We start from the raw sequence: 13,177 nt of genomic DNA, 5'->3' as shown, positions 1-13,177 counted from the left end.
GCGCCCGGCCAGCGGCGCCGGCAGTGGTGTCGAGTCCACTGCGGCCCGTGGGCCCCCTCCCCTCGGCGGCGGGGGGCACAGCACCCCCGCGGGAGTCCCGTGCGCCCGACCCCGGGCTCGCGGCAGCGGCGGCGCGGAGCCGCGGGCGGCGGGAGCGAGGCGAGCCCGGCGTGGCCCCGCGCGGCGCCCGGATTGGTCTTCCGGAGCGCGCCGGCCGGGGGTTGGCTGCGGGCGGCCAGGAGCAGGTGCACCGCCGCCCCATCGCGGCGCGCCGGGTCCGAGCGGCGGCCCCTGTGTCGGAATGCGGCTCCCCGGCGCCCCGCGGCCCGCGGCCCGGCAGCTCGGCCCCTGAAGGCGGCGGGAGGCCCAGCGCGGCGCGGGCCGGCGCCGGGGGAGCGGGCGGGCCGGCGCCCCGAGGATGCCGGCGCGGCCGGAGCGCGGGCGGGCGGCGGGCAGCAGCGGCGGCAGCAGACGCGGAGCCCCGGCGCGCAGGAGGCCGCTCGGCGGGCTGCACCCGCGCCCCGCCGCTCCCTGACCGGCCCGCGGCGCCGCCGTCTCGCCCCTCTCGCGCGCGCTCGCCGCCCCCTCCCGGCCGTCCCCTCCCCCGCTCCGCTCCACCCCGCCCGCCGCCCGCCTCTCGGGGGGAGGGGCGTGGGGGCAGGGAGCCGATTTGCATGCGGCCGCCGCGGCCGCTGCCTGCGCCGAGCCCGCCGCCGCCGGAGCCCGTGCCCGCGCCCGGCCGGCGCGGCCCCATGCCTCTGGCGCGGCCCTCGGGGGGGCGAAGGTGAAGACCGGCTCCTAGGATGAGTGAAGGCGCGGCCGCTGCCTCGCCACCGGGAGCCGCTTCGGCAGCCGCCGCCTCGGCCGAGGAGGGCACCGCGGCGGCTGCGGCGGCGGCGGCGGCGGCGGGCGGGGGCCCGGACGGCGGCGGCGAAGGGGCGGCCGAGCCCCCCCGGGAGTTACGCTGTAGCGACTGCTTCGTGTGGAACCGGCAGCAGACGTGGCTGTGCGTGGTGCCTCTGCTCATCGGCTTCATCGGCCTCGGGCTCAGCCTGATGCTCCTCAAATGGATCGTGGTGGGCTCCGTCAAGGAATACGTGCCCACCGACCTGGTGGACTCCAAGGGGATGGGCCAGGACCCCTTCTTCCTCTCCAAGCCCAGCTCCTTCCCCAAGGCCATGGAGACCACCACCACGACCACTTCCACCGCGGCCCCCGCGACCCCCGCCTCCGGCGGCGCCGCTTCTTCCAGGACGCCCAACCGGATTAGCACCCGCCTGACCACCATCACGCGGGCGCCCACTCGCTTCCCTGGGCACCGGGTGCCCATTCGTGCCAGCCCGCGCTCCACCACGGCACGGAGCACGGCGGCCCCCTCGACGGTCCTGTCCACCACGGCCCCTGTCTTCAGTAGCAGCACGCCCGGCTCCCGACCCCCGGCGCCAGGAGCCCCCAGCACCCAGGCAATGCCCTCCTGGCCCACTGCGGCATTCGCTACCTCCTCCTACCTTCACGATTCCACTCCCTCCTGGACCCTATCTCCCTTTCAGGATGCTGTCGCCGCCTCCTCCTCCCCCACCACCACCTCGTCTTCCTCCTCTACCACCACCACCACGCCAGAGACCAGCACCAGCCCCAAATTTCGTAAGTAAACACTGTGTTTGAACTCTGGTCTGCGACTGAGTTTCCTTTCCTTCCTCCCGCTGTCTTTTCCCCTCGCTGCCTGTCATCTGACCCCCCCCCCCCCATCACCCCCATTCCAGGTTTGGAGCACTTTGTGCGGTAGATAGTTAAAACTGGCCACGAGGGAGGAAAGGCGCCCGCCTGTTTGGGGTACATGTGTGGGGTGGGGGCGGCAGGAAGTGGACGGAGATTGCCGAGCCCCAGGGGCCCTGCTTCAGTGGGTCCCAAATGGGAACACACCTAACTCCCTGCAAAGGGTTAACGCGAGAGCGCAGCCTCCACACTGCAGACCTGCTGGCCGGCTCTGGGCTCTGGCTCCTTTTGAGAGCCCGGGAGGAAGGGGGGGAAGAAGGGAGGGTGGGCCTTCCCCAAGGCCACGAGCCCTTTCCCTGCCTTTAGGAAGGAAAGCAAAGCAAATGCAAACTGACCGACATCGACCACCAAGGGAAGTTATGTCCCTGTGGGGCGGTGGAGGGCGTGGGCTGATGATTCGATAGAGACGTTGGTGAAAAGAAGCTGGAGACACTCAGGGCAGCCCTGACCCGGGCTGGGATCAGGAAGGGTTAATTTGAAGCTACCCGGGGGAGGTAGGGAAAGGGGGCGGTTCTCAGCAAAGGGCTAAACTGGTCCCCGCCCCCTTGCCCCCCCCCCGCCCCCCCCAGCCTTCCCATGGCCATTCCTAGCGTGGAAATTGATTCTGTGGCCACGGAGAGTGAGTGAACTAGGGGGACATGTGAAGGGAGCCCCGCAGAGCTGCCGCCTCTAGGGTCCTGACCTGATGAAGGGGGGGTGCTTTCAGCGCTGCCAAGCATTTGCTTCCCTTCCTTTCCCAAAGGTGGGGTGTGAACCTAATCTCGCCTCCCTCTGTGCCTGGAAAATGTATGTAGGTGAAATGGGATGGAGCTCTGTGCGTTCGAGGATGACAGCATCCAACCCTTTGAAACAGGTCACACTTTGAATGTAGCATCTCCAACCTCTTGCTCAATTGCTGCCAGTATTGGCCAGTCTACCCAAAGCATGACGGCTCTCTGTGTATTCCTATAGGAGGTGTATATTTCTCTGTATCTTTGTGAATGTCTTAGATGACTGATGGACATCCCATCCCCAGTCCCCACCTTGTTCTTAGAGTAAGGGAATCGTCGGGAGCTTCCTAATCTGACTATTGATCAGGATCTGGGAACAGTTTGTACAACCTGTGAAGGTTATTTAGGACAAACTCCCAGTCTGCCAGTTCAAGTTCTGTGCAAGGCTGTTCTCCTGAAATTGCCCGGTTGTGCTGTCTTCATCGTGTATTTGGGTTTTGAGCCTTAACGTCTGGGGAAAAGGCAGAGTGCTCATCATTAACTCTTCAATAGGGATACCTGGCTGGTTTCAGTCCTCGGGTAATTCCTCATTTCCCTGATCTGTGGTCTTTCTTACCCTGGGTGTTAATCCTTGAAAACTTTTTTTTTTTTTTAATTTAGGAGTTATTTGTAAGTAAAAATGAGAGAAATCCCGTATGCCATTCCTTACTCCGCTTTGGAAAAAATTGGCTAGAAGATCAACTGGGAGGCAGGGAGAAGGAAAGGAGGGAATCTGCCACAAACCAGAATGGCAGTGGAACCAGTAACTTGGCGCTTCCCTCTCTGGCTGAAGCAGTCATTTCTGAGAATGCGTTTTCTCAGGAGGCGTTCAGAGGCTCCTCTCCACAAATCTAGCCTGAGTTTTGTGAAGGGATCAAGGATGGGCAAGTGTAGGTGTGAACATTTGCAGTGGATTGAAAATATATGTGTCTGTTCTGAAAATCCCAGATTTTTAAATCTTTTCTCTTGATACAGCTGATAGGAATAATGGAGTATGGGTGTACTTCTCAACCTTCTCTATAGGGAGGGTGTGTGTGTGTGTGGGGGGAGCATGCACAGGGGGGAGGACTGGGATAGAATGGGGAGGTATCTCATCTTCTTTTTCAATTGGTTTCCTTGTGATCCGTTCGGAGGTGGTTGTTTTTTTTTTAAGCCCAAGGTAATTATTTCTATCCCTCCATACTCCTTTCCTACCTTCTGTAGAAGAGAATGGCAGACTGTTTAATAAGTAATGATTATTGACAGGGCTCTCCGCCCCAAGGAAAAGGGGAGGGGTCTGTTAATGGTGTCAGTGTTCACATAGACATATCAGCAGTATTTGTTTTATGCGTATCTGAAGTCCTGGTCTTTTTCTTTTTTAAACCTTTAATAAGAAGTCAAATTAAGGGATAAAATGCAAGTATGCAAATCCAGCAGAAACTGACCTGGTTTGCATATATCAACAAGGGAAATTTGAATGAAAGGGAGATTATGTAGTTTCCATAAAAGATGAGTTTAAATACATAGGTTGTATGATAATTTAAAGAAAAAGGTATAGTTTAATTATTTTTTGGTCCAAGGTTGCAGGATGATTAACAAACTGAAATAAAGATTTCATATGAGGGATTTTCACCACTGCTTCTGTGGGCTGAAGAATGGCCTATCTGGTATTCACATTTTTCACTTGTTTCGATTATGTTGCTGAAGTTCCCAGGAGAGAAATGCCTCTTTGGCCTAGCTCCTACTCCAGGGTTCAGTAGGCTTTTTCCTTTTCTTTTGTCTTTCTTTTCTTTTTTTTTAAATGAAAGCCATGGACTGGATTGTAGCACCTATGAACAGGAAAGGTGATGCTCTGCTTTTTTTTTTTTTTTTAAACTAACCAATGCTTAATGGCCAGGGTCTTTGCTCTTGACTTGACCACCTCGAGGCTTATAGAATGGATGTCTTTGTGTTCATCTGAGGTCAGTCAGAAGGATTCTCTGCATAAAGGCAGCACAGCTCTTTGGAGTAGAAGAGGCTGGCTCACTCCAGAATAAACTTGCTGGTGGATAATAGGATTTTTGCAAGCAGAAGCTATTTTGCTATGTGCAAGGCCCAGTTTAGAAATTGTTTCTCATGTTCTGAAGGATCAGAGATAAGGAAATGTTGAACCTGAAAGGCAGAGGGAGAAGAAGGGTTTGGAAATGGACTCTTCTCATCTTCCCACCTTTAGACCATGAACTGAACCAAAACTTTCCGCTGCTACTGGGACCTCTTGGGTTCCCAGTTAGTTGCCCAGGATTTGCCTTTCCTTCAGACATTTTAGAAAGAAGTATCATAAACATGTTGCCACTATGGATTATTTTACCAAAGGCATCTTTGAAGCATTTTGCATCTGAAAGTTTAGATTAGTTTACAAATTTTTTCAAGCCAAGGAGAGATTCACTACAGACAGTAGAGAAACAGTGATTTTGACTAGTGTGATTTTTACATCACATTGGGTTGTGTTTTCAGACTTGAAACATCCATGTAGAATGTTGTCAGTGCAAATGTGAATTGTTATTTTACTCAGCAAAATGCACAGATAGGTAAACGATCAGAGCCATTGGCGAAATTCAGCTACAAAAGACAAAGAGCCAGTTTTAATGGGTGATACTTTTGGAAGGTACATGGTTAATTCCAATGAGTAAGGTGGATCACAAATCTTGAATGGTGTACTTGGTGAAGACGTGGATGTGAAATATATCATTGATGTTTAACATGATATTGAGATCATTTTAATATAACCAACTCTGTTTAAATAAAACTGTACCTCAGCATGTTTTGTAATGTTGAAGAGAGCCATAGATAACATAGACTGTTTTCCTCTCTCATCCTTTTAAACATCTCTAGTCTTTCAATAAGAGTATTCTTGGTTGCTTTTATAAGCAGCCTGAGATATAATTTGTTTTAATAAACGTACTCTAATACATTGTCTTCTGTCTACATGAATCGGGCCCTCGAAGGAATTTCAACATAGAAGGTACTGACCCCAATCATGCGTGGTAGCCAGAGTGAGAGGATTCGGAGCTCAAGATCAATATTTCTTATGAAATCCAATTGAGAGCTTTTTTTATGAGCACATGCTGCAACTGAGTCTGTTTTGATTTCCTTTGGCCTTAATACAGGATTATGAGACTTCTCTGCTTTAATCAATCTTACTGTGCATTGTACTCTTTAGACACTTACGTTGTACTTTATGGTCCAAATGGAGGAAAAGGGGGCGTGGTGGGGACAGAATCGGCAAGGCTGTTTTTAGGTTGGTCTCAGCGCTTGATGACTGTGGTTTAAGCCTTCCTTTTCAGTGCCTCATGGCTGAGATAAGGGGTTGGCAGTGCTGTTGCTAATTGAGTGTCCTTTCTGCAGGTCTGATGTCTGAATCCAGCCACCTTTGTATTTCCCTGCTTGCCTTTTTAAACGCTCAGCGTTGACCCATAAACTTGTCAGAAAGAAAGAGAAACAAGCACACGAACAAACATAGCTGGTTTGTGGCAACCTCTCTCTGATACTGAAGAAAAAACGTTTCTCAATCCAGTCTGTACCATAAGCAAGAGGGCTGGTGCAGGGTCTGGACCCAGTGCCATCCTGGGCGGTCTCGTGTGTAGAGGAGTGTGTAGAGGAACAAGGTCTCTCTTCCCTCTGGAATGCTCTCCCTCTCCCACCCCTTCCTCCTCTCCACACCACATTAAGGAGAAGGCTGATTTTCCTTTGCTTATTTTGTAGGTCTTTCCTTATCCCCTCTCAGATCCAGTGCCAAACAGATCTCAATTTTCTATCTGGGATGTGGAAAATGGAACATGAAAGTTGGCCCTGAAATATACAAGAGCAAGGGAAGAGCCATACATCTCAGTCTGCAAAATGCATTTGAATTGCTTATGAATAGGACTGAAATTCATTCTTCTCCCTTTGAATCTGTTTTTATCTTCAGACTTTTGTGTTTGGTGAGGCTCAGCGCGGGTGCTGCGCTGACACATTCCACTGAGACGTGGTGAGGTCCCAGGGATTTTGCTTGTCTACAGGCAGGAAGGTTTCCTTTAGACCAGGGGTCCTCAAACTACGGCCCGCGGGCCACATGCAAATACAAATATTGTATTTGTTCCCATTTTGTTTTTTTTACTTCAAAATAAGATACGTGCAGTGTGCATAGGAATTTGTTCATAGTTTTTTTTAAACTATAGTCCGGCCCTCCAACGGTCTGAGGGACAGTGAACTGGCCCCCTGTTTAAAAAGTTTGAGGACCCCTGCTTTAGAGCATGCATATGGTGAAGGCAGGAGGGAGGAGTGGACTCATTTTAAACCTTTGTGATATCCGGATGGACACATAACCTACACAGGTGTTTCCCCTTTGCACTGTCACTAAGGAAAGTTTTGGGCTCAGGTTGAGCTTGGCTTTCCATGCTCACCTTTGTCTCACTGCGTGCATGCCGGCCTCCCCAGCCTTGCAGGGAGTTGAATCAGGACTCCTCTGAAAGATCCCCACAGACTTCTCGATGGTTTTAAAAACCAGTCCTTTTGGTAAGACATGTTAGAGTGTGTAAGTTGATGTGGAAAGTTAGGAAAAAATGTTTTTTTTTTTTTTTTTACCTATTTAGGCATTTGAATTTTTAACGGTCCTAGTGCTTTATTTTTAAACTTTTTAACCTTTTTAAGGGATTCCAAAATGTTGGTGGGAGACTAATGGCCATTTATTATCCCACATAGATCAGTATACTAATCATACTGATATGACAGCACTTAAAGCCCACAAAAATAATTGTATAATTGAACATAAGCTATTATATCCTTTCATATAATTTAATGTTTTCATTATATATGGCATGTGTTTTGATTTTTAAAATTCATCTTAATGAACATTTAACATCAATTTAGGGCATTGAAATGCTGGTAGTTAATTGGTTACTTAAAGAAATCTATAAAAGTAATGGTTTAAAAAGGAAAAAACTAAAATAAAATTTAAAATGTGTACAATGTTCATTCTCCCCACCTTGATGTAGGGACAAGGCTTTTCCTTTTATTCTTAACTTCATTTTATTGTTGACATTATTACCGATGTCCCCAACCCCTCCCCTTTGCCCACTCCATCCAGCCCCGCACCCCTTCCCTCTGGCCCTCACCACACTGCTGTCTGTGTCTGCGGGTTATGCGGCCAAGGCTTTTTCTTGAGTGTGTATCTATTTGATCCTAACATCTTTTCAATTTTTCTTTTTTCATAAACCATACCTCTAATTATCTGTTTCTTCTTTAAAGATACTTGTGAAGGAATCTGAACCCAGATTCTCCATAGATACTACAATATGCGCCTGCCCTGGAACCTTTTAAAGTTTTCTTGCCCATTTAACTCAAAATAATTTTCTTCTATTTTTTTTTTTAAACAACTTACCATTTGGAATTTTTTCAAAGCATTCTACTACATTTTAATAGGGACTGCAGTTCTCTTTCATTCCCACAATCATGTACCACTGGCTGACATAACATTGAACTACATGACATAATTACAAGAAGAACAACTGGCATAAGTGGATTTGTTACCCAGCTGAGTGTTGGTGGGCTCAGAACCCAGCAGGTGGTTGCAGAACTGTGCAGGCTTCCTTGAGCTTAGCTTGGTGGCCGTGACCTCTTCACCACGTTCGTCACACTGAGGAATGGTGAACAGCCACTGACTAAGGGGAGGTCACTTGAGAAAGTCCCTTCTTTAGTAGGTTACGTATGGAAAATGTGAGTGAGTCATGACCATATTTTTTAGAGATGTTCGTGGGAGGCTGACAAAGATTTGTGTATATATGTTAGGAACAAACACAAAACCTGCAGCCTTGAATCCTGTGATGCAACCTCAGAGAACCAAATTAATCTCTGTGAACTTTAACTTGCTCCCCTGGGACAATGAGGGTGATGGTAATAACTTGCTTCCAATGCCACTTGTAAAAGAGATTGTACACTGCAAAACCCTCTCCTGTTTCAATGTCAAGAGAAATGGGAAGTGGACAGGCTGAACGTTTTTACCCAAGAACCATCAGGACATTGAAGTCAGTTGAAATATTGGAGCTAGTTTGCTACCAAGGTTGAAGGATCTTTCATCACGATGAGAGATGATGATTCTTGTGCCCCTGGACCCCCCCCTGGGTTCCTCTCTGGCACCTCACACACAGTAGAATATGGTGCGGAAACCTACCTCATCTTGGGAGTTTCGTTACAAACTGTAGCCCACCATTTCTCATCCTTTGCTTGATAGATTTTCTTAAAAGCCTATTTTGGACATATGCTTATCAAAGAGATGAACTGAAATTTTGGGGAAATGAGTGAGATTGCTGCATTACCTGGAAATCTGAAATCTACAGGAATCTGAAAATTCTTGATAAAAGAAAGAGTGCCTCATGGCCCCCTTTTGTTCCTTTCCCACACGGTCGTATTGCCATTGAGCTTTGGAGTTTGGAGAGAACTTGAGTGAAAACAGGCAGTTCTGCATTGCGTGCTCTGTTCCCCTCTTAATTTAGGAGTGATTGTGGTTTAGGTTTTAGAGGATCAGTCGCATGCATTCATCAAAGAGCCTTTTAGATGTATGGCTTTGCACTGTGAGGAACTTCAATATTAACATTTTGCACAGATCTTGCTTCGTGTCTTGTTGGTTGGAGACTTCATCCTGAATTATATCTCAACGTATCACTTTTCTGTTATGTCTTTATTTTTCAAGACAGGTTGGTGATTGTACATAAATCATAGATTGCTATGCGCAGGCATAAAACAAGGCCAGTCAGAAACAAGCCTTCAAGGAAATTCAGGATTAAGTTGAATAATAGAAGTTTAGCAGCTCCCAATGATAGGATTTTGTCTTTGAGGCCTTTCCTGGATGCAGTAAAGGCTGTAAGAGCATATTTTAAAAATAAAGATCATCTGAATCCGTGCAACTACTTTAGCATTAACACATTACAACCAAGGCTATGAGAATAGAATTTTTATGCCAAACATTTGGTAGGTGTTCCTGAACATATCAGCGACCTCCTCAGGTTCGCTTCCTATTCCTATGACCACGTGTGACCCTCGGCACCATCTTCCAGGGAGTTAGAAGTTCAGGAAGAGAAAAACCAAACCCTCCTCACCGTGGTCTCATTCTGTTGATTTCTGTGCCCTGCGTTTTTGTTTTAGAAACGAGGAAGGATTCTTCACAGCGTTGCAGTCTTGGAAGGGGCCTGAGAATTTAGGTGATAAAAGAAACTAGAGCTGTCACTTGTGGAGCTTTCCTGTGTGCCAGGAGGACTAGTCTTTATATCCTTTGTTGTAGTTATTTATTGAAATAAGGGCCCAGAGACAATCACCTAGGCCTGCAGCATAGGTCTGATGATCTCAGTCGCGCAGGGAATTAAGCTGGGCTTAGAGTGGCTTTATATTTGCTTAGGACATGCTCAAGTGGCATGGTCGGAAGGATCAGAAAGATCAGAACATCATTTTACAGGTAATTTCTCCCACCCCAAATCCTAACCCATTGATAAGTATGGCCATATCAGTGTACATTGCCTCTTTCAAGCCCGTAGCTCATTGACTATGGCATATGCCACCATAAACTCCATAAATAGTACATCTGCTCTGTACCTCTATTTTTCGATGGTAAACGGGAGCCTGTTTTAACAGAGAAATGGCCCTGGTTTTCAATCTACAGAGAAATCTAGGGGATGTTTGAACAAAAGATAAAGACTATTCCTCTACACTTCTATTCCTTGATCTTAACTGTTTCCTCCTATGGCTGGTTGCACATGATTCAATAGAAGAATGACAGAAAACAGTTACAGACTTCCTCTGTTTCCTAAAATCTAGCCAAAATTGTCTTCGTCGCCCATTCCAAATTTGCTTTGATCATAGAAGTTACTGCATCATATGCTGAGATTGGCCAATGAAATGTGTCGGAACATGTGGACCCTAAATACCAGTCCTACTAAATAAGTGTTGGGTGTTGTACCCCGGGCAGTGTCTGCTGCGGAGCACCTGACTTCCTCCTGGCACCAAGTACAAGGTGCCCGTCTTTGACTAGCCAGGAGTCCTAAGAAGAGGAATATTGGTGAGACCCTGGTAGCCTGTCTACCAGGGAAACCACCACAGGTTGACCTGATCATTGCTTATTTGTTTGACATTCCTGTATAGCCAATGTCATGAAGAAAAATATTCTCTTGGTTAAAGGGAAAGATAATTGGGTTTTCTACTTTTGCAAATTCATACAAAGAAAACAGAAATAAGTCAGGTGCCAAGATTGTGTTACATACCTTTGACTAGCCACACTGAAGGATTGGAATGCTGGAATGTCAGGAAGCCTGTATTGCCAATACCACAAAACTGAGCATGAATCCTTTGCTCTAAGAGTGACAGCTGTGCTCATAAAGAAGAGGGGAAATGAGATTGCACACCCACATTTATTGTTAAACAGAAACTTTTCTCAGCATGATGGCAACATCAGGAGACTCTAGGAACAAAAAGGTGAAAATGGGGTGCAGGAAGGCTTATAAACACTATCTTGACTGAATTTCATTCAACTGACTTGAGTATGAGAATATTTCTGTGTTAAAAATCTGGTAAATGCTCGCTACATGCTAAGTAGCTACTGTTAGTAGGGTTTTTGCCTTCACCAAATAAGAGGTATTTTTACCTAGTATTACATGTTTTATTAGTTCCCAAACCTGTTTATGCCAGATGTTGTATTTAAATAGTATGCAAACCAATGAATTAGTTGTGGTTTCTATTAGAACTACTAAGTTGATTACTTTTGATATCCTATATAATAAAAGGATAATATGCAAATTGACCCTAACAGCAGAAAGACTGGGAATGACTGGTCACTGTGACACACACTAACCACCAGGGGGCAGATGCTCAATGCAGGAGCTGTCCTCTGGTGGTCAGTGTGTTCCCACAGGGGGAGCTCTGCTCAGCCACAAGCCAGGCTGATGGCTGCCAGCACAGTGGTGGTGGTGGGAGCCTCTTCTGCCTCCTCAGCAGCTCTAAGGATATCCGACTGCAGCTTAGGCCTGCTCCCCGCTGGCAAGTGGACATCCCCTGAGGACTCCCGGGCTGCCAGAGGGATGTCTGACTGCCAGCTTAGGCCCAATTCCCTGGGGAGTGGGCCTAAGCCAGCCGGTGGTCACCCCCTGAGGGGTCCCAGACTGCAAGAGGGCACAGGCTGGGTTGAGGGAACCTCCCCTCCCCAGTGCACACATTTTTGTGTACCGGTCCTCTAGTACTTCATAAAGATAAGTCACTTCAAAACTTGTTGAAGAAGTTGTGGGCAAGTTTAAGAGAGAATATGTTTATATGTTCATAGAAAATATTTGCACTTAGATTGTTAAACATGTGGCTTCATATTCTCATTCCTCAATAAATACACTGAAACTGAAAAATTGCAGTGTACATTTTGGGTGTGATTTTTCACTAGAAGGAGAAAAGAAAGTTACTCAGAGAAAAGCCTTGAATTCTTTAGACAAATATTTAGCAAGTGTATGTGCATTTGCATGTTTGAGGTTAAGATGAAATAATAAAATAAATTTACTCATATGATAGGTTAAATTGTGTTTTTAGTAATTTAAATATATTAGAAAATGTTTCTTATGTAATTATCTAAAGCTCTGGGTGGAAAATTATATTAGATGCCAGTTATACTGAGCTATGTAGATTAATAGATATATTTAATATATGGTGACTATGTTCAAAGGAAGTTTACCAAATTGTTAATGATGGCGATTTCTGTATTGTGGAACAGGAATACTATTTAGTTTATTGTGTTTTGTTCTATTTTCTAAGTGTTATTTAATAGTCATGAATTATTCTAAATAGAGATTTTTAAACTTTTGAAAGAGTAAAGAATATGCTTCATGAATCAGAATCAGTTCAATTATTGGTCTTGGTTCTGTGAAGACCTCTTTTTTGGTCTAAGAGTTGGTGTCTTTTTTTTTTTTTAAAGAAATTTTAATATTTTTTTATTGATTTCAGAAAGAGGAAGGGAGAGGGAGAGGTAGAGATAGAAACATCAATGATGAGACTCATTGGTCGGCTGCTTACTGCATGCCCCCTCCTGGGGATTGAGCCTGCAACCCTGGCATGTGCCTTGACTGCAAATCGAACCATGATCTCCTGGTCCTCCTGGTTCATAAGTCAATGCTCAACCACTGAGCTACACCGGCTGGGCTAAGAGTTTGTGTCTTAATCGGTGGTGTCTGCATTAAAGTGTTGACTGAGATGGGTTCCTGCTGTGAAATGCAGATCTGTAGAAATACAAACTCATTCCATTTGCTCATTGGGAAATATTGCCTTATTGAAGGCAGAGTGTCTTACCCTAGGCCTTGCTTGGACTATTAGCCTTGACCTTACAGGAATGAAGAAGATGGAAGTTTAATGGGTTACTTAATGGCTCTTCAGGTCTGCAGATGTGGGGCAGTCTTTAATAGTATTGCTACAGATGCATATAGCCGATAGAAATCAATCACTTGTATGTATGGTGACCAATTACCTGGTCTGTTTTAAGGAGCAAATGGAAGGAAAATACAAAGGTTGGTTGGAAGTGATGGGTCTTAGAAGGGAGAGCTTAGGTCAAATAAAAACAGATGGAAGGACCAGTTCCAGATGCTGTAAGGCTGTCACAGAACCACATGTTATTTATTCACATAATACAGTTAGGTGTG

General features: G+C 46.8%; 1 protein-coding gene across 1 annotated transcript in view; it reads left to right on the top strand.

Moving 5' to 3' along the window:
- Window positions 1-601: 601 nt before the first annotated feature.
- The window catches only part of NRG3 (neuregulin 3), a 1,052,897-nt gene continuing 1,040,321 nt past the window's right edge, over window positions 602-13,177 (top strand). The window contains exon 1 of the mRNA XM_059662180.1: window positions 602-1,644. Within this exon, the coding sequence (XP_059518163.1) occupies window positions 804-1,644 (841 nt within the window). The 5' untranslated portion in view covers window positions 602-803. The remainder of the gene's footprint in view (window positions 1,645-13,177) is intronic.

Source organism: Myotis daubentonii, chromosome 13 (genome assembly GCF_963259705.1).
Source record: "Myotis daubentonii chromosome 13, mMyoDau2.1, whole genome shotgun sequence".
In the NCBI taxonomy this organism is placed as follows: Eukaryota; Metazoa; Chordata; class Mammalia; order Chiroptera; family Vespertilionidae; genus Myotis; species Myotis daubentonii.
Note: the sequence above shows the minus strand (reverse complement) of the source record. Positions and strands in the feature narration are given on the sequence as shown.